General features: G+C 42.3%; 1 protein-coding gene across 6 annotated transcripts in view; it reads left to right on the top strand.

The window, feature by feature from the left end:
* The window catches only part of RAF1 (Raf-1 proto-oncogene, serine/threonine kinase), a 67,379-nt gene that overhangs the window by 31,522 nt on the left and 14,650 nt on the right, over positions 1-21,207 (top strand). For 3 of the 6 annotated variants that reach the window (XM_017832773.1, XM_017832771.1, XM_017832770.1), the window contains exons 2-7: positions 7,548-7,603; positions 15,312-15,527; positions 16,406-16,515; positions 17,530-17,632; positions 19,126-19,283; positions 20,175-20,273. In XM_017832773.1, coding sequence (XP_017688262.1) covers positions 15,321-15,527; positions 16,406-16,515; positions 17,530-17,632; positions 19,126-19,283; positions 20,175-20,273 — 677 coding nt within the window. In that variant the 5' untranslated portion in view covers positions 7,548-7,603; positions 15,312-15,320. The remainder of the gene's footprint in view (positions 1-7,547; positions 7,604-15,311; positions 15,528-16,405; positions 16,516-17,529; positions 17,633-19,125; positions 19,284-20,174; positions 20,274-21,207) is intronic. The other 3 variants (XM_017832772.1, XM_017832776.1, XM_017832774.1) reach the window with 1 other exon arrangement.

Here is a 21,207-nt window from a genome sequence, read left to right as displayed (position 1 = left end):
CCAGCATAGTTGAGTTGGAGCAGCAGTGCTTTCAGAAACCTGAAATGTGTTTTTCATATGGTTTGTTGCCATACTTAATATCTTCAGGACTGGACAACTTATTGTGCAACACTGCTGACTAACCTGCTTTGAAAGAAAATCTGGAAGTAGCAGAAAAAATAGCTATTTTTTTTTAAAGAAGATCTAAAACTTATTTTCAGTTGAATCTCTTTCCCATTTTTTATTCTTACCACCACCGCATTGTTCAAATTACATATGAAGTCATTGCTGTCTCAGGGCCTGAACTTACTATGACTTATTAAAATAGCTCATATTTTATAAACCACAGACATGACCCACAGAAATCATTGGTCAGCACTTCTTGGTAAGCTAAATCAGCACTAGTTTCTTCTGGAACATATACTGCCCTCCTCCCCCCACATTATTTATGTGGCTCCTTCTTTACTGTTGGGAAACCGGGAGCTGAGGAAAAAAGCCCAAGTTTTCCTTATTTGAAAACACGTTCGGTTCAGAGCTGTTGGTTGCAAAGCTTCTGTAGGAGATGGGAACCAAGAGCTGCTGGGTTGGATTACTGTCTTTAAATTGCTTCCCCGTCTTTGCTGTTGCCTCACTTAAACACCCCCCGGATTTTTCTCCTCCTCCCTCAGTTCTGAAGTTGCTTGTCCTGCCTCCTTGGCCAGCTTGGCCAGAGGGAGGGGTTTCCTTGGCCTTGACCTGGGCTCCTCAGGTGGGAACGTGCTCCTGCAGCACACCAGGGGTTTGTGCGGTGGTGCCCTGGCTGATGGAGAGCAAAGAATTCTTCCATCCTTTGGCTTCCTTAGCCTGTGGGAATTTCCTGTTCTTCCTACCTGTGCCTCACTGTTCACTTGGAATGAGGTGATAACATCCCAGAGCTGCTGGAGGAGAGGCAGGACCGTGGTCACCCAACACCAGCTGAACGTGGCTTTGTGCAGGTGGATTTCCAAAACTTCTGTACAAATTCAGCTTGAAACAAGTGATGGAAAAGGATTATTGTTTTGTATGAAACAAGTTTCTGGACCACCCACGTTATACAAATGTGTAACGTATGTGAAGAGAAACAGAAGTCAGCCTTCTATTTCTCAAAGAAACATCAAATTGCATAAGTCAAAATTACCTTTACTTGGGGAAGTAACAAAAAAATCTTCAAAACAAGGTTGAAGCTTGTGGTTTGCCAAATTTCAAGACTGGTAATTTAAGCATGAAAGTTTCACATAAGTTTAATTTGTGAACAGATAGGCTTACATCTACATTGTACCAATTTTGATTGATTTTGTGTAATTACTTATGCAAAACCCTTCAGTATGTTCTGATCTGAAATACACCCACTGTGTGTTGAATGAGGTGGTGGAAACACTTGGTCAGCTCTAGAAATTAAGGGAAAGAGGAGTTGATACAATCCTGGGAAATCAGGTAACTATGACAAACTAACAAGGTGTTTTAGCAGTGAGCTCATGGCTTTTAAGACAGCATGAAGCAGATACAGCTTATTCTGTATGGGTAGTCCATGCTTAGCGATGTTCTTATTTTTTCTGGAAAGAAACTCTGTTTTGGCCCCAGTTCTGTGAATAATTCTCAGAGCTGTGCTGGCTCTCGCTGCATGCACTGGGTTTTTGTAAACAAAGATTTTGCTTTGAAAAGCAGCTGGCGCACGTTTATTCCCTGAGTGACTTGAATATTGTGTTTGTACTATAAATGTCATCTGTTTTACACAAAGTTGATTTTATTGCAGCAGTGTGTACTGACCTTTTACAGTTTAATAGAATATGGTCATCTTGTGTACCAAAATGGTGCAGTGCAACAGCACATGAGGGTAAACAAAGCGCCGTTCTTGAGGCACTGGGAAAGGAGAAAAGTGTAGACTTCAGAGCTAAGAATGAGAACTGACAATTAATAAGTAGAATGCATACATAAGCAAGTATATTTTTTTCAGGGTTTTAAGTGACACAGTCCATATGATTGAATTGTGTATTTTGCAGTGGGTTTTGCTTGCTTATGGGGGATGCCAACCTTTCTAGAGGTAAAATTTTATCGTGCAGAAGCTGGATTTGTGCAGAGCCAGCGCGGTGGGTTTGTTTGCAGGTGCAGCTGTGCCTGCCCTGTCTCTCCGTGCCTGCCCTGCCCCTCTCCGTGCCTGCCCTGCCCCTCTCCGTGCCTGCCCTGCCCCTCTCCGTGCCTGCCCTGCCTCTCTCCGTGCCTGCCCTGCCCCTCTCCGTACCTGCCCTGCCTCTCTCCGTGCCTGCCCTGCCTCTCTGTGCCTGCCCTGCCTCTCTCCGTGCCTGCCCTGCCTCTCTCCGTGCCTGCCTTCCCTCTCCGTGCCTGCCCTGCCTCTCCGTGCCTGCCTTCCCTCTCCGTGCCTGCCCTGCCTCTCTGTGTCTACCCTGCCCCTCTCCGTGCCTGCCTTCCCTCTCCGTGCCTGCCATGCCTCTCTGCTGTGCACACTCTAAATGTGTCCTGAGTGCAGAAGGGAACAGAGCACAGTTAAATCACAGCTCAGTGCCTCTGACTTCAGGCAGAGCAGTTCTGGAGTTGCCTCGCAGCAGTGTGTGCCTGTGTGAGTGTGTCAGTGTGTGCTCTCTCTGCTGTCTGGGGTGTGCAGGCGGGCCCTGGCTCTGCCCCTCCCTGCTGGAGCCCCTTTCCCGCTGTGGGTGCTCAGGTTGGGTGCCCGGTGCCGTGCTGCGGCTCTGCCGATGCCGCGGTGATTGCGGGCCTGTTCTCCCTCTCTCTTCCATTGTTCCCTTCACGTTCAGCGTTCACTGCATATACGCTGCATACCTGCTCTTGGTCTGACCCCCCAGTGCTTCAGTTGTGACAAACAGCTGCCAAGAGGGCGGTCATTCCTGGGGCATTCCGATGGAAACACGTAGGATCGGGGCAGAGCAGTGCAGCCCTTGGTGTATTTTTAGTTCCCAGGCAGAGGGAGATTGCTTCAGTAACTCCAGCTGGGTGTGGCGTGGGGTTAACCAGATTAATCAAAGCTGGCTCAGGGCTTCAGCCTTTAAAAAATGGCTCAGAGCCCCCATTAGAGTTTTCTGTTACATACATTTTTTTTTTCCCTACAGACCAAGCTGGAGTTTTGAAAGCAGGGGTTTTAGGAGCCTCGAGCTGAGGGATCAGCAGGAGGGAGATGCAGGGTAGTGCACAGCTAGAAGAAAGATGTCTCTAATGCCTTCAGATAATGGGAAAGCATTTAAGGTGTAAGTTCCTTCCAGCCCAGGATATTCTATGATTGTATAGATTGAAAAACTTTTAACATGACTAATGTTCCCTTTTCTGTAATGTCTTTTATTTTGCCAGTCATTGATTCCAGTGTATGTCCCTGTCAGCTCTGTCAGTAACTGGTGCCAGTTTTTGGATATTCTGCTTTCTTGTTCTATTCTCAATCATTTCAGAGTGTTTGCTCAAAGTCTAGTCATACTTTCAGTATTTTCCAGTGGTCTTTTCAGTTTATTAGCACACTACAAAAGGCACTGCTCTCTCTTTATTCACTTGCTTGTGTAGAATAAACTATGTGTGGGATTTTACATAAGAGTTTCTTGGTGAAACTGAAGGAGTGTAATGAGACAGGTGAAGGTGCAGGTACTCCCTTTGGTTTGCACGGAATTTTTACACAAATGTACGAATACAGAGGGACAGTCTTGCAAGATAATACAGCAAATGTAGGGAGGACCATTAGATTGGAAGCTTCAGTGGTGGAAATGTTGCTCAGAAGAAAAAACACTGATTAATCATATTTTAATTTAAAAAAAATTCCTAATTTATTGTTCCCCCAGAAATGCTAGTTACATTATTTCCAAGGGATTTTCATAGAAAGTACCATAGTTAAAAAGTTTCTCGTAGAAGAAAAAGATGGATTTTTATTCCACTTAATGTGAAGCTGAGAGAACCTGCAATCACCTCTCAAGCTTTCAGTTCAAAAGGTGTATTTTGATACATAGCAATTTGGTGGTTTTTAAGCTTTGGTATAGAAAGTGTGCTAAGTTTCTATGAAAGTTGATCATATTTGGTACATAGGATATAACCCCAGCTTCACATTCTAAAAAAAAACTTTTTTTTTTTTTTATTCCTGAAGTTCAGAATTTATCTAGCAGTTGTTAATTCCAAGGTTACTGTTGGGTTAATATTTTCTTCATTTCAATAATTTCTGATAGAATTTGAATTCCTTCAGATGTAATCTACTGTGTAACCCCATTAAAATATTTTTAGTTTATTAATTTATTTATTAGGAAAATATTCTCACGCATTTCTGTTGTAATTTAATGTATTTGGGTTTTTTTTTTGTAAAACCTGTGTTGTAAAACTCATGCATTAAATATGGCAAAAGCGTCTCAACTCTCCTACTTTTGAATTTGCATGAGACCTGTCTATAGTTCTTCATAGAGACAAACAGTACAGGGGCCATTCTGTGCAAATAGAAACATCTCTTGATTATTCCAGCACTTTCGGGTCTGAAGACCTCTTAGATGAGGGAGAAGAGTGTCAGAGCACCTGTGCAAGCAGAGTGATGCCCTGCTGTTTCCTAGCTTTGCCCTCCCTGTCTCAGTGTGCAGTGGCTTTGGGAAGCTGTGTCAGTCACTGCCCGGGCTGAGCGGGCACAGACTAGTGGTGGGCAGGGTCCTGCTGTCCTTGGGCCTGATGGCACAGTCTGGCTCAGTGGGAGTCAGGCTGCGGGGCAGGGATCTCTGGGAACCAGCAGTGCTGCTGCTGTGCCCCTGCTCGGGGTGTTCCTGCTGGGATAGCTGCTGTGGGTATTGGGAAGGAGCCCCTGCGGAGCTGAGCTGTGCTCGCTCAGGGGAGTTGGGGTTTGGGCCATCTCTGGAGGATGTTTGGACTCCAGGGAGTAGCTCCCAGTGTGTTGCAGCCAGAAGAGGCAGCAGAGTGTGCAAGGCTTCAGTTCCACGCTGACGTTTGACAAAACTGAAGCATGTCCCCGTGCCATCAGCCCCGTGTGCTGGGTGCTGCAGAGCAGGTGTGCACTGGGCAGGCAGTGACTGCTGCACCAGTGCCCACGGCAGGGATACCCCGATGGATTTGGGCACAGAGACAGGGCACCGCTCACTCTGAGCTTTCTCAAACCTTTGCAGTGACTGTGACTTGTTCACTGGCAATCAAGAGGTTACAAAAAGAGAGCCAGCTGATGTTGCAATCTAAGCACTGGCCCTGCAGTGGAAAGACTTTGGCATGTTCACTAGTGCTATTTTTACCTATTCCAGTAAGATCTGCCCTTGTGATGTTGAATTACAGGACAGTACCTGCAATAATTTTGTTTTACAGAACTGCTGTATGTTCTGAAGAAAATTTTCAATAACACTGTTGGGCAGATTGAGCCTATAATTGTCTTACATTGAACATATTTTTTCTTTCGTCACCATAAATAATACTGCCACTGTGACTGCAAGAGATTCTTTCACTTTTGTTTGCATATTTTATGTCTGGCAGAGGAATTTTTTTTTAAATTTTGTGTTCCTTTGTATATTGATTGTTTAGTCTTTCTCAGTTTCTCATGTGGAGACTCTAAATAGGCAATGTGGTTTTTAAAGGTGGGGATTAACAGTGTAGCCCAGGAATAAGTGTAGTAGGAGGTTTTTGTCACAACTTCTAAAAGGCCTGTCTGATTTTGATAAATTTCTAAGTTGATGATTCCTTCACCCAATAGGAAATCAATGTGTTTTTTTCTGGGAATAGGCTTTCAGCACTGCCAGTGACAAAGTGGTGTATTTACCAAACTATCTGTAGTGAAAACTGGAGGAAGCAGCAGGAGTGCCCTAACAGTGTAACAGTGGGCTCAGCTGTAGAGGGATCACATACAGATGTTAGATGTATTAAATACAGTGTTGTTAGGTGTGTTTTCTAAAACCATCGGCATCTCGTTCAAAAGTGATCGGCAACCCTGAAGCACAAACCCCAGGCTTTTGTTCTGCCTGGGGTGTTATTTGTTATTCAGGTGTGTATTTGTAGCAGAATTTTTCAGAAGCCATGGTTTGAGCCCGGAGTGGGATCAGCGATAACCTGTGTGAGTTCAGCATTCCCCTCCCAGGACACCTGCTTCCCTTGCTCCTCCTGCTGCTCCACAGTGCATCTCAGGTGGAAATCCTGCAAGTAGGCAAACTTCCTCCAGACCAGAGTCATTTCTGCTCCCTTGGCTTTGCTATTGTCTTTGCTGAACAATTGTCCATCTCAGGTTTAATTGAATCTCACATCTGCTGTAACAGCTGGTGTTTTTGACAACTCTTTCACTTAAACCCTCCTTGTTGCCAGTTCTGTTAACAGGTGTCCTTACTGATTGTTTTTGTCGTGTGTCTCATCTGTCAAGAAAAACCTGTGATTTTTCCTCCCTCGTGACTATTGCTTTGGTTGCAGGTAAAAACATTGTACCTGCTGCTTCTTTAGCCCATCACACTTGTTTTATGCTGTACCTTCTCTTCTTGATTTGTGTATGAGATTCTTTTTTCTTCTGGCTGATTTTACAATAAAAAATGCTTTGTCTTCTCATTCTGTAAACTCTGTACCCTTCCCCATCAGTTTTTTATCCTCTCTTTCATGCACCATTATCTGTCATACTGACTGGATTCATTTGCTTCTTTTGTATTCAGTTACAACTAAAGATTTCAGCTTTTCCTCTGGTGTGCAAAAGACAGAATTCCTTCCTCCCTTCTCTGCAGTCTCCCTGGTTTTCCAGGGTGGAAATCATATTCACAATATTTTGTGTGTCACATTCCAAAATGTTGGAGAGAGGTGCAGAGGTGGTAAGCAAGACAAATGCACAGTTCAGACTGCAGGTAGTTTTTAATTTTTAGATGGCCAAGTGGCTCAAGGTGAAGGTCCCAAAGCATTCTTCTGCTTTCTTGTTAGTCTTAGGGAGTTTACTGTCTTGGGTAAAAGCAGTACAGCTTGTTTTTATTCTTTTTAATTTTTTTCCCATCTGCTCTATCCAGAAGGGAGGGTTCTTCTAACCAAAAGTGAGCTACAGTATAAGATCTGTTGATTTTTTTGTTACATGTGCTTTCTTTGATTTCATCCAAAGGCAGATGTGAGGAAGCTGGGACTGCTCTCACAGTGGTGCTTATGTGCACCAGAGAGCCTTCAGAGGCTCAGCTGCTCACTGCTGTTTGTTTGCTTTGTATCCAAGGGGTGTCCCCGTTTGTGAGTCAGCAAGGTGTTTCTGTGGGAATGAGGAATTGATGGGTGATAAGACAGTTTTCAGCTTAATTTTTACTTTGGTTAGTTTTGAGTTGTAAATGATCTTTACAGTGTTCTTCAATGAGAATGGCATTCTGTTGAACTGGGTGGCCTTTGGTTGTCCTGCAGTCTGGCCTTGGACATTGTGTCTCCTTGCAGTGAAATGTGGTGTAAAACACTGAAAGGCTGGAAGGCCCTGAGAACTCTGACATAAGAAGGATGATAATTTAACTGTCATTGATGTAATTCACAAAGTAGTTTTTTTGTTATTAATTTGATCTGTAGTGCATGTGTATAAGTTTGTCTGTGAAAATAGTAAATATGTTCTGTTTTTGTGTTACCTTCCACAGATGATGTGCTTCGTCCTTTTGTTATAGGACTTCATTCACTTAAAGGAAAACTAAAGGTATAAATAACTTTCTCTTGTTTTCTTTCCCTTCCTCCTTATCTTGCCCCATTATTTATTCTGAGGTGCCTGGACCTTTCTTGGGGGCAGGGAAACTTAGCCAAGCTCTGTGCATGTATTCCTGCACTGCAGCTAAAATTTCCTTTTTGGTTTTTTTTTTTTGAAAAATACCACAAAATTGATATGGTACCTACAGTTGTTTCAGTGTTTGCTTTATCAGAAGTGTATATTTAACTTCAGCTCTTACTTTAGTCAGTCTCCATGGATATTTTCTTTGCAGGGGAAGAGCCCTTAGTTTAGAACTTTAGATCTTGATATTTGCCTGTCTTCTCCAAACAGCATTTGCCTTTCCACACAACTGCAGATCTATTGGGAATAATCCAGACCTAATGTAAATCATGTCTGTGGCATTATCTTAGAACTCTTATCTACGAAACTAAAAGTCTGTTATGGCACTTTGTTAAATAAATAAAAGCCCACCCAAACCAGAGTTGTAATTTCTTGGATGTATTTAGTAAGATAATGTAAGATGGAGTTAAAATGGAGCATAGTTTCTTTTTGGAGGCTTTCAGAACATAGTAATTTAGTAAATATTTGACATAGTCTAAGTAAGTTTACTTGTATACGGTCTTTAATTTTTAGGTACATCCAGTTTTTATTTGCCATTTTATGCAGGTTTCTTTGCAAAATCAGGTGTATACAAACCAATAAAATAAAGTTATTAGAACTGTCCAGGCAGTTTGTAGCTAAAATACTCAAGTTAGTATCACGTTAAATTTAGTTCCTATTGCAGAAAGATATATTCAGCTATTCCTTGGTGCACTTTATTTTAAAATATAAGGGAATGATCTGTTTTATCTTCTCAGGAAGATATCTCAGGGCCTTTTCAAACTTTTCTTGATGTTCTTGCCCCTCTGCTGCCTTCTCCTCTCATCCCTACATTGTTTCCATGCCCAGGCTCTTGGAATCCCAGTGTTGACCTCCATGTAGCACTGCTGGTTCTGGCCCGTAGCCCATATTTAATAAACTAAATTCATCAGCTTAAAGCTGCCCTGAACCAGCTGCATCACTGCATCCTCTGCTGCCTGTCCAGGTCACTTAGCACTGGCTGTGTTTTGCAGTGGTATTTAACATGCAGGGAACTGTTGAGTTCTGCCCTGGCCGGAGCTCCCCCTTCAATGATTCCCAGGAGGAGCTGAGGTTGTGGAAGGACTGGTGTGTTCTCAGGGCTGGTGTCCCCAGTGTTGCCTCATTTTCTACACAAGGCCAGGAATTCTTTGTGCTGGGGTTCTCAGTCCCTTGTTCAGTCCTTGAGAACTCGTGTGGGAAGGGCATTTGGATTGCTGACCTTTGAGTAACTTTTTCGTCTTTGCTGTAAAGTGGACGAGTTCCAGGCGACTGCAAACGCAGTTTGGGGCTTTCAGCCTTGAAACAATTGGAGCATGAGCAAGGTCAGAATGCAAATGGCATGGGGCCGAGAATGTATGTGCAGGTGATGGAGAGACTTGGGGCCAGAAATGCTTGTCCAAAATGTCTTCTCTGTGTAAAGACAGAACACTCAGAGCCCCACTTCTGCAGTGCTTTAAAGGGCTGTCTTTGTAAATCTGTCTTTGGAGGATTCCCGTGGGAAGAATTTAACATGGTGAAGAAACAAGAAGTCTAAGAGTGTCATATAATGTGATTCTGATAGATCAGATCTAAGAAAGCAGTACTCGGAATGCTTTTTGTTTCTAGCAGTGTGTTTGAGTTTATGAAATTAATAAAGGAGGATGTTTTAAGTATCACTTCAGTGTTAATAGTTTTCATGTTAAGGGCACATTAGGTAAAAAATTACAAAATATTATATAAAGAAAAAGCAGAGGTTTTACTCTTTGACATAGAGTTCTGGTGCTTTGTTAGCAAAACTTCTACAAAATGCTTGCGCAACACTGGTGTACTTTCCTTGCTTCCTTTTTCCTTTTAAAGGTGTTTCTGTGGCAGTTTTATACACTTCTTTGTGAATATACATGATCTCAGCAGCTGTACTTAACTACAGTTTAAAAGCAGTCTAATTGCTTGGAAAAAGCTGTTGCATTTTTCTTTTTACCTGGGATTGCTTTTTTGCCTTGGGAAAGGGAAGGATTTGGATTCTCTGTCTCTCTTTTAGATAAGGGTGTTCAGAGCTCCTGTTTCTCTAAAGCAGGAATTCAGGGTTTGTAGGGAAACTCAGAGCTCCACATTTGACCTTCATACAAATGTCACATGGTAAGAAATGGGTGACTGAAATGGGAATAATTTGTGTGGAAAGGATAAACCAAACAGATCTTCCTGAAAAGTGCTTGGAAAAAGTAGCCTGGGGTTGTTACAGTCAACAGAGAGAGCAGGCATGGGGTGGCCAAAGGTGCAGATAGTTTGGTGGCAGAGCCCAAAGTACAGCCTGCTAGAGCCAGGTTTGCTTTGGGCTCTGCTTGTTAGCCAGAGTTCTACTCTGAAAGTTATTTTACATACAAAAAGACATTAATCTTGCGAATCAATCAGTCTGAAAGCATGTCAGGCTGAGAGTTGTATTGCTTGTGCCCTCCCTTCCAGAGAGCCCAATTGTTGGAAAACCAGTGTTATTTTTTCCTTAAATACTTCAAAGTTACATTGGCAACATGTAAGTAGTGACTAAGAGGGGAATGGTTGTGAGAAATAAAGAGAAAGATGAGAAAAATACTTCCAAGATCAGAATAGCTGAGGCTGAAATTGTATGTGTTTCTGTACTGGTTGGTTTTGTCTTGTTTTGAGTTTATGATTTTTTTCCTGAACACTAACATTTCCTCCTGTTAATTTTTAATTTCTGTCAGTTGTGCTAGGGAGGAGTTTGCTTTTTTGGCATCCGTCTCCTAAAATGAAGGACACACAAGGGAAAAACACCAGCCTTGGAGATGTAGGACAGTTGGGCTTGGGTTGTTAAACTGATCCCAACTCATGCCCTGCGTTTATGTTAACATGGATCACAGCTTTATTTATTAATATAGGAATGTGTCCATGTTTATCTTCTACTGCTCTAAAAAGCTACTTAAAAAAAAAACACCTGCTATATATCATGATAGATGTTTGGTGTGGGTTTCTCTTTCTCCCCAGACAATGGGTCACCCAAGCAATATTAAATCAGTCAGTAATTACTATATGGGAGGAGAAAAGGCCACAGTTAAATGTATTATCTTTTTGTGTGTGATGTTTTTGTGTCAGAGAACACGGCTTATAAGCAACTTTCCAAGCTTATATTTACTGACAGAAATGTTAAGTTTTAAATGGATTCTGGGCTGTGTTCTGTGACGTTTTGCCTTCGTAGATGTATTTCATTAAACATGAGTGTGACTTAATTGTGTGGATAAAAATGGCAGCACGTGTGTATGTTGGAACTGTTCTTACATTTTTGGAAAAGCTTTTGGTGTTCGTTTCAGAATAAAAAGAAAGGGCAAGGTACCTAAGAGAGGAGTTTAGCTCTGTAGCCTGTGAACTTTCAAGTTTTGGCATTTCTTAGGGAGGAAGACTGAAATTTTTAACAGTTCAGACTAAATACTTTTTCCTAGTCATGGAATATGTTAAAGTAACTGAAAGTACCTTTTGAATTTGATGAGTGACGAGCATGTTGAGTGGGTTGAGGGACTGATCTCCAGGAATTTGTTCCTGTCAGATGTGCACATTCTGTAGCCCTTCTGTGCATTTGGTTTTAATGCTTATTCAAAGAATTAATTATCAGGATCTGTAATTACACAAAAAGCACTAATGAAAAGTGCTATCTTGGTCACAGTGTGCAGTATTCCTGTAGGACTTGGAGGAATATATGACATTACTTTCCTCCTCAGACTGAACATTTAATATGAAACTACTCAGTATCAGCTTCCTGCAGTCCTGGATCTACAAGAGGACTCACATGCTGCAATATCTTCAAATACTCTTTGAATGCTGCAGTTGCAGTTTCCAGTTGTGGACAGGCTGGTTGAAGTCATTGTTGTGATAGTGAAGAGCTGCAGGAAGAAAAGTTTTAAAGGAAAATTTTTAGAGAGATGCATGAAAGCATTCGACTGGCATTGGATTATTTGAGCATGGCATAAACATTAATATCTGGTAATGATTATGTTTCAGAAACGTGCTGGCAACTCATTTAAAGGAAGGAAATATAGTTTTTCTGGAATAGACAAGCTAAGAATAATGTATTTATAAAGGCATCATTGTAAAATCTTTCCTCCTTTAAATGAAATTATCTCTAAAACATACCACACAACTTTTCACTGGTGTGCATCTTGGGGGATTTGGAGTAAATGAATGTAGTTTCAGTAAAAATGCCTTTAATCAATGACTGCTTGGAGCAAAATACCCAAAGTAAATGGACAAGTTGATGCCAGGGCACAGGTTCCAGGGCTCTGAAAGGTGAGCTGTGCTCTGCCCAGGAATTCTCTGTTAAGGTGGACTAAAACCTGTGTCCTGTGGCATAGACTGTTGTGTTCTGCAGTTGTGCTTGGTTCAGTGTTCAGTGAACCAACTAGAAATGGTGTGTGAATGTGCAATATTCTGTTGTGTCATTAAATGTTATTTTTTAGTCTGTTCAAAGCTGGCCGTGCTAATTCTCTTACCTCACACCCATGTATACTGTTGTTCCAAATGGATGGGTTTGTCTGTATCCATATAACCTTTAAGCTTGCTTTCTACCAGAGGGCAGGGAAAGGTGTAATTCATGTGTGAATTACTCCCTGAGAAGCAGCTTTTGTGACTGTCTCTGTTGTACCGTGCTAATAATTTGGAAGAAGGTTGGAGCAGCGCCCATGAGCACTGTGGGCACTGCAGTGTGCTCAGCCAGGCTGTTCCTGCAGAGTGCAGAGGTGCTGGAGAGGCCCTGGCAGCTCCTGTTTCCCCTGGGAGGTTATCCCTGAGCTGCTGTGGAGCTCAGCAGCAGGACAGTTGGGCAGTGCTGTTTCCTATCCAGCTCCACTTTCCAAGTGCAGGCCCCTTCCTGTGGGTGCCAGGGGCAGGTTTAGCACCTCTCCATCAGAAATTCCCTGTCTATCCCATATGAATATCTGGCAAACTTCCCTTTCTTTTCCCTTACTCTCCACCACGTGCAGGTTTGTGTGCGCTCCAGGTCTGAGCTGGTTCTCCTCTCCTCCCCTCAGCAGGCTGTGTCTGTGTGCGGTGGGCCTTCTGTGTTTGGGAGAAGGAAGTACCTTCTTGGGTACCAAACTTACCTTTGGTCAAAGCACAAGTTTGAACTTCTTGTTATTTCCTGTTCTCTCAGGAATTTTTAAGGAAATGTTGGCAGCATGTCAAAATATTAAATAGGCTGTAACATTGGGGCGTTGTCAACTTGCATCAGCAGTGACAACAAGGAGGATTTGATGGCTGCCCTGCCAGTCCTTATCTCAACTTCCCAGTTTTGTCTCTTCTTATTTTGTCGCATGTGTTACCTGGAAAGGTGAAAAAAAGAAGTTTTCATGGGGAGTAAGTCAAGAAAAGGAAAGAGAATGAGCTGTCTGGGTTTTACCTTTCCCCTCTTACCTAGCAGTTTCTCTCCACTCAGGTTTTATTGCTACCATCTAACTGGCTACTCCTTTAGCTGCCATATGCATTGAATGGGTGTTGTAACTGTACATACCTTTTTTACCTTTCTGATGCCTAACAGTATGAGCTGTGAGGTGTTGTTCTTGCAGTTGCTTATGTGTGGTGAACTTGGTTGTGTTCCTCAATTTTATCTCCCCTCCTTTTTTCAGAATGTCTCTCTATCTTGCTATTCAATGTTCCCTCTTTACATCACATGTAAGACTGTTGTCATTTATGTACCACAGATTTAAAAATTAAAAAAATTCCAAGTGCCTGCATTCTGTTAGATTTCAGTTGGATGTTGACTTTTAAATATTACTTCCATTTGAAGGTTTTGAGCCTTTTCCCAACTGACCCTGCTCAGTGGATGGTGTTGGTGCAGGAGTGACAAGGATGGCTGGAGGAAGGCAAGGACGTGTTTGCTGTCATTGTACACCTTGTCAGTGAAAGAGATGTTCAGGAACTGGCCTAAAGATCCCCGTGAGGGTGGCAGGCACAGAGCTCTGCTGCTGCAGAGTTTGCATCTGATGGGGGCTTTGTAGAAACCAACCCCTTCTCTGGAAGTTTGTGTTCTGTTTCCTTTCCAGCTACTGGGCAGACCTGGGGATGGGTCTGGAGCAGTGTTAAGGACTGCAAATCCAGCTAAGGCTTTTCAGAGTTGTACTGTGAGGGAAGACGTTCTGAAATTCAGTTTGTCCTTCTGGGCCTCACAAAGTGGACTGGACTTGACACTAGTGGAGATCTTTTTTATCCAAGAATTCCACTGTTTTACCTCTTCGGTTGTAACAAACACCACTGTCTTTTCTCTGACATAAGCATGAGTTGGAGGGTTCAAATAATTTGCAATAAAAGAGGTGCAGGACCACACATGGAAAGAGGCTGGAATAGCTCCTGGTGGGTGTTCAGTGCGGAGTGTTGGGTGTTAGGTGCTGTATTAGGTTGTTAGTGTTTGCAGGAAACACTGTAGCTCTTTCAGCTAAGTCTTTCCTGCACCACGAGGGGATGGAATTAGGATTGCTTGGAAGACCTTCATTTTGGCATGTCCTGACTGCAGTTCTTCTACAACTTTCTGATCACCTTTCCTAGTGGTGATCAGGAATGTAGATGGTGTGTGCAACCACTGGCAATGACTTTGGAAGCAAGCTGCTACCATGGGAAAAGGTGTGTGGATACACTGCATAGTTCCAGCATTGCTTTCACAGGTGTTTGTAGAGGGGTGCAGTTCTGTGGAGGAAATAAATTACTGTCCCCTTTTCCGTGATTATTTTTTAATTGTACTTTGCAACGTTTGGTAATAAATCTGACTACTTGGAAGTTTAGAAAGGAGGGCAGACTTTGTTTTTGCTTAGTTTTGAATAAGATGCCTTTGTAGTATTATTTGGAGTTTGAGCTGCATTGCAGTTGTGATGGCTGAGGAAAAAAATGTACCATGACACCTTTATCTTTGTGTGTGCTAAAAATGTACTGTGTGCTGATTTGGGAGTGTGCAGGGGGTTGGTTGTGTCCTTGCACTGGGAGAGGTTTATAGAATCCCAGAATGGTTTGGGTTGGAAGGGACCTTAAAGCCCATCCAGTGCCACCCCCTGCCACGGGCAGGGACACCTTCCACCAGCCCAGGTTGCTCCAAGCCCCTCCAACCTGGCCTTGGACACTTCCAGGGATCCAGGGGCAGCCACAGCTTCTCTGGGCAACCTGTACCAGGGCCTCCCCACCCTTGCAGTCATGAATTCCTTCCCAATATCCCATCTATCCCTGCCCTCTGGCAGTTAGAAGCCATTCCCCCTTGTCCTGTCCCTCCAGACCCTTGTAAATGGTTTCTCTTCATCTTCCCTGCAGGCTCCTTCAGGTCCTAGAAGGCCACAATGAGGTCTTCCCAGAGCCTTCTCCAGGCTGAACAGTCCCAATTCTCTCAGCCATTATTTATGCTGAAATGTAACTGAGCATAGTGTGTGTGAGGGCTGAGATGTTTTTTATGCTCTTCCATACTATGTGAGTTGTGACAGTATTAAAAAAAATGAAAAAATATTGTTGCAGTTTTCTGATGCTTTCCAAAGAGCTGAGGTTTGCTGTCTCGGGAACCGGAAGTACCACGGCATAGCAAAGGACGTTGTCGTTTTCCCTGACTCTCCCAATTTTTCTTCCCTAGACCGCACCCATGGAGCACATTCAGGGAGCTTGGAAGACTATCAGCAATGGGTTTGGACTCAAGGATTCTGTGTTTGATGGCCCCAACTGTATTTCCCCCACCATTGTGCAGCAGTTTGGGTACCAGCGCCGAGCCTCTGACGATGGCAAAATATCCGACACTTCTAAAACCAGCAACACCATCCGCGTGTTCCTGCCCAACAAGCAGCGCACCGTGGTGAGTCTTGGGCTGCCTTTATCCCAGGAGTGTCCTGTCCCCACTGCTGACACTGAGATGTGTGTCTGGCTCCAGGAATGCCAGGCTTCACAAAGGGTCTTGCTGTGACTCGGGGTGTTACCAGTTGGTTCATTCTAGGGGACATATTTTGAAAGCACTGTATCTGTATGTTTGAGAACTTGTATTCCTCTGCCTCAGTGCTGGGAATTTTCCAATATGCACAAGCTGCATCCTTTGCTTACATAAATCACGTTAAAAAGCAGTTGTTGGCTGGCCCAAACAATGTCTGTAGGACAGTCTTTCCTGTCACCGTTTTCCTCACTTGTATGCCTACAGTCAAGTGTGGTGGTTAAAGCTGAAGTGAAACTTCTTGAGGGAGCGCTTCTGTTCAGTTTCTTGGAGCTGAGAGTACTAAAAATAGTCTGACACAAAGTTCCCTGAAATCTAAATTAAACCTTTGCCTATACTTCACGTAACTCTGTTTGCCTGCATTTTTATTTACTTCTGTGGGCTGCCTACTTGTATAAAATCCCGTTTGATAGAAACTTAGGAGTTGTAAGAAACCAAGAAGTTTATGAAATGGCTTCAAAACTTCCTTTGCAGGAGTACACAATAGGTGGAGATGTGGCAGCAGATGTGCTGGCCTGGCAGGTTGGCTTCATGTGCAGCGAGTTAAATTGGAAGGCACAGCACTTTTGTGGTTACATCATACAAGTAATTTTTGCTTATCTGTTTGTCCAAAGTAAACAGCTGTGCAGTTTTACTGGAATTTCTCAAGAAAATGAGAAAAAAGATGGCCTTCCACTCCTGGAAAAGCTTAAAGAAATTCTGCAATCCCTGATAAAGGTTTTGTTGGCTTTGTTTCCCTTTGGTCACAGGTGAATGTGCGAAATGGGATGACCCTGCACGACTGTCTGATGAAGGCACTGAAAGTGAGAGGGCTGCAGCCAGAATGCTGTGCAGTTTTTCGACTTCCTGAAACGAAAGGGTAAGAGGAGAACTTTTCAGCTAGAGAATAGGAAAATCTTGGGTTTGGCATAGCAGCAATAACGCTCTTCTCTGTGGCTGGTTTCTTTTGAAAGCACAGTTTGGTTGTGAACTCTTCTGTGGTGCTTTCGTTACCCTCCCCTGGGGATAATCCTTCAGCTTCCAGGGTATTAACAATTTTAGTTTGGTTTAAAGCTAAATATTGAAAATACTTAAAATGGAGGGGTTCACTCAAGTGCTTGGAAGGTCTCACTGAGACTTTTGTCATGCTCTGGAATAAGTGATGCCTCCATATTTGAGGTGGATTTCACTGCTGCATTGGGAAACTTCAGTGCTAATGATTCTTAGCCAGCTTAACTGAATGTCTCTTTGTGCTCAGTTTGGAGGCTCTGATTCCTATACAACTTTCCAATGTTTGGTTTTAAATCTCACTTCAGATGTTCCTTATTTTTTTGTAGGACTGGGGATGCTGCTATTAAATACCAAATGATTGTTTTACAAGCTGAGGGAGTGAAGGTATCTCATGGCATTAGTACACTTAACTTCACACCTCGTGAGGCTTGGGCTTAATGCTCCTTGGAAGCCTCAGTCACGAGGCAGGAATTTGTGGGGTTGCCTCTCTGTGGAACTCAGGGCGTTCTGGGGTCACCAGTAGCTTCAGTGCCCAAGCACTTTCATGTCACTGAGTCTGTCGTTCGTAATTCCTTATGTTTTGTTTGCAAGAGTGTTTCTGTGACTCCATTAAGACTTCCAAGTGTCTTATTTCAAATAACATATATGTAAAATGTCTTAAATGTTCAAAAATGAGCAGAGAGAGTGGTGACCCGCAGCGCATTCAAAGCTGCTCCCCATGTTTGAAGTGAGGGACAACAGGGATGTAGCTCCTGTAAGAGGCTGGCCGTGCTTTGCTTTGTATTTTTCAGTTTACTCAAGAAAACTCACACAGCACAGATTGTTGGTTAGGCCAAACTTTTTATCTCCTAAGGAATTTTGTTTTCTCTGTTTTCTCCCTCAGAAAAAAGGTGCGTTTGGATTGGAACACGGACGCTGCCTCCTTGATTGGAGAGGAGCTGCAAGTGGACTTCCTTGATCATGTTCCGCTCACTACACACAACTTTGTAAGCTTTGCCTTGTCTGTATTTTGATGTAAATTGTATTAATTGAACCACGGACTCAGTCAAAGAATGTTTTGGGCATTAGACAGCTTTTGGCTTCCTAAGCACAGGGATTTTCAGAAATGATGATTGATTCCTTCACCCCTGCTCCCTGCAAATTAGACTGGCTAAGTATCAATTTGCATTGAAATGCCAGAATTGTATTTATTTCATTAGTGATTCCTGGGTGTCAGAGACTCTGAAAGCTCACATTATGCACACTCTTCAAAGGTCTGATGATTGCCATTTTTATTTTATATAAATACGTATTTATGTAACTGTTGTATTAAGATATTGTGTCTTTAAAGTCCAGAACTGTGAGATAATTTGCATTTTCAGTCTCTGACTCATCAGTCAAAAAAGGCTGGATAAGTTCAGGACATTTATTGGACTGATGGTATTTGTACTGAATATACAGGGAGAGTGTTAATTCTGCAGGTCGTGACATTGCTCTGTGAGCTAATGCTGCCCTGTAGTTTGACAGAGTGGTTTTTTGGGGGATGAAAGGCTAAAGGCTTTCAAGCTCCTTCTCAAAAATGGATTATTTATTCAATAATAAATAAGGCTTGTGTTTTAGGGTTTGGGTATATGTGTGGGTTTTTTCTAGCTCTTCCATTATTTCCTTCTTCATGGGAAGGAACTCCATTCCTCTATTTTAGCCTGTTTGTTGTTTTGTTGCAGAAATATGTTGTGCTAAGTGGCAAACCTGAAGGATTGTCATTTCCACCCATTAGAAAGGTTAGGATTGATTTACAAAATCTGAAAGTAGCATTAATTCTACTTGACATTTTTAGAAAACTACACAAAAAAAATCATCTACAGTTGGTCACCAGAAAATGAATATTTTTCTCCAGATCTGAGAGGAGCTCAAACTTCAAGATTTCTTCCCCAGTATGTTCTGGAGGAAGAAACCCTTTGGTTCATTATACTCTTTTTTCATATTGCAGAAGCTTCAAGAGAAAAATGTATCCTGCCATTTAAGAAAGTAGAAATTCCTTAAGCTATTTTATTTACTAAGGAACTTATTTCTTATGCAAGGGATATTGGTTAGTCATAAACATACCCCAAGGGTTTTGACTAATAAAAATAATAACGAAGTGGTCCTTACAATCAGATCCTCCTTCCTCCCTGGGGTTACCAAAAACAAACAAAAAACCCCAGTTCTTGGCCCACTGAGCTCTTTCACCTTACTGGGCAAAAAAATTGCTTTTGCGTTTGACAGAACACTTTTTTTCTTTCTTTTTTTTTTGTAAACAAAGCCCTGAGTGTTTCTGAGCTTTCCAACCAAACTGGAAATCTATGCAAGAATATCCAAGTGCAGTTTTCAGTTCAGTAGCAGTCTGGGGGCACTGATAACAAATAACAGGGTGCTCATTTCTGCCAGGCTCTGCAGATCCCGGTGGGGGTTAATGAGGAGCAGTCTGTAGCTGGGATGAATGATTTGGGGTGTTTTCCAGGCTCGGAAGACCTTCCTGAAGTTGGCCTTCTGTGACATCTGCCAGAAGTTCCTGCTCAACGGCTTCCGCTGTCAGACCTGTGGCTACAAATTCCACGAGCACTGCAGCACCAAGGTCCCAACCATGTGTGTGGACTGGAGCAACATCAGGCAGCTCTTGTAAGGACTGTTTGTTTTTAATAGCAGCCGGGATTTCTCTGTGACAGACAAACATTTTTTTATCTCTTATCGTGCTGATAAATTTGGATGGTTGGGAAGTGGATCAATATCCAGGATTGTGCATTGATTTCATGAAACAACCAGCAATGACTGTCTGTTCCCAGGGAAAGAAGGCTGTTTACATTCAAGGCATTTTGCTCTGGCACTAAATTTTAATATTCTGGGACAAGCAAACAAATATCCTGAATGACCCTCTGTTTGAACAGTGATAGCAATTCCTCGCATAACACTTTTGTTAGGAATAAAAAAGGCCGTGATTCAGTTGGGTTTTAGCTGTTGGAAGCATTAGCGTGCAGAACTGCACAACTTCTGACACCCTGCTGAAAACAAATAGGATGGTGAGAAAACAGATGAAGAATAATACATTCCTAGTATTGCTTAAAAAAGGTTGAAAATCATTGTTAGAAGTCCTTTCATGCAAAAGTGTTAAAACCTGGAATCGTTTTTGTGTCTTAGTGATTGTATTTTTTTATAACTGAACTTGCTCATGCAGTTATGCATTTTCTCATACTGACCAGTTATTAGAGCGTAGGATGACTTGGTGCTACCTGGGTTTAATGGAACTTGAAAAACTTGGGTCAAATACTCTTTCAGGAAAATCTGAAGTCTCTGAAGTTTAGAAGGAACACATGGACATTGTCTTTTGGAGTCTGAAGGCAGAGGTTTTAGTCGTACCACAGACAGGGGGAAAACATGATGCAAAAACAGGAATGTGTTCATGAAGTTCATTATGCTGCAGAGAAACAACCCATTGAAATTAGAGCTTTAAAGAGCATTGTACAGGAGGTAGTGTAGCAGTTGAAGTTGTAATTGTTTTTGTTGATATTTCAGATTGTTCCCAAATTCAAATATCAGTGACAGTGGTGTCCCTGCACTACCTCCCTTGACAATGAGGCGGATGCGGGAGTCTGTCTCCCGGCTACCTGTTAGGTAAGATAGTATTGCCTGTCGTTTCTGCTTTGGGAAATACACTTGTTTCAAAACAGTCAAAACCAACAAAAGATCCCCAACTCCTCAAAAGCAGAAGGTTGGGATGAATGTGCAGGGTGGCAACACCACTTCCTCACAGATAATATGTAGTGTCCTTTCTTGTTCTTGAATTCAAGCAGACCATTGATTTGAGATTTTATATTTTTAATTTTCTGTCTTAAAATTGTAAGGAAGGGTTTTTGGAGACCTTTGTTTTTCTGCCTAAGAAAATTCAAGGCTCCCTTTTGGTATTTTTGTGAATGAATTTTATTTTATCCCATCAGGCAGTACGGTGCATCGGGGTTTTTGTCGTGCTGGATGATTTACATACATTAAAATAATGCTGTGATGTTGTGATGGTAGGAGTTTAAAGAGAGAACAGTGAGACCTGAAAATTGCTCCTCCTAAAGAAAATTTTGATGCCTCAAGAGAACATTCTTGTAGTTTTAAATGCTAAAATAAAACATGCATTCATTTCCAAGGGGCCTGTCTCCTGATCCTAACTTGTGCCTGTATTCTTTTCCTTGAAATTCTAGAGGCTGAAGAGGGCAGGCTAGCTTTTGTTTTTTCTGCATCTCTTTGAAAAATCTTGGCCTATTCAGGAATGAGGCACAAAGCACATAGTTGACTTGCAAATGGTTCTATGTATTTCTTTATTTATTTTAGTGGGAACTGCATCAGAATTGATCTTTGCCATCTCATTCTATTTCTGCTGTTGTTAAACAATGACTTACTAACTTGATAGATGTTTTTAAGCTTTTTTGTGAAGACTGGCTGATTTCAGTTAAGATACATGTGTGTTTTGGGATAAATATGGTTTGAGTGACCTTAACTGTGATTTATAACTTTCTGTGGAACTGGATTTTTGTGTTGGCCTCCTTTTAACTGGTGTAGA

Source organism: Lepidothrix coronata, unplaced genomic scaffold, assembly GCF_001604755.1.
Source record: "Lepidothrix coronata isolate B3197 unplaced genomic scaffold, Lepidothrix_coronata-1.0 Scaffold205, whole genome shotgun sequence".
In the NCBI taxonomy this organism is placed as follows: Eukaryota; Metazoa; Chordata; class Aves; order Passeriformes; family Pipridae; genus Lepidothrix; species Lepidothrix coronata.
The sequence above is the reverse complement of the archived record's forward strand: the minus strand, read 5'-3'. Positions and strand labels throughout refer to the sequence as shown.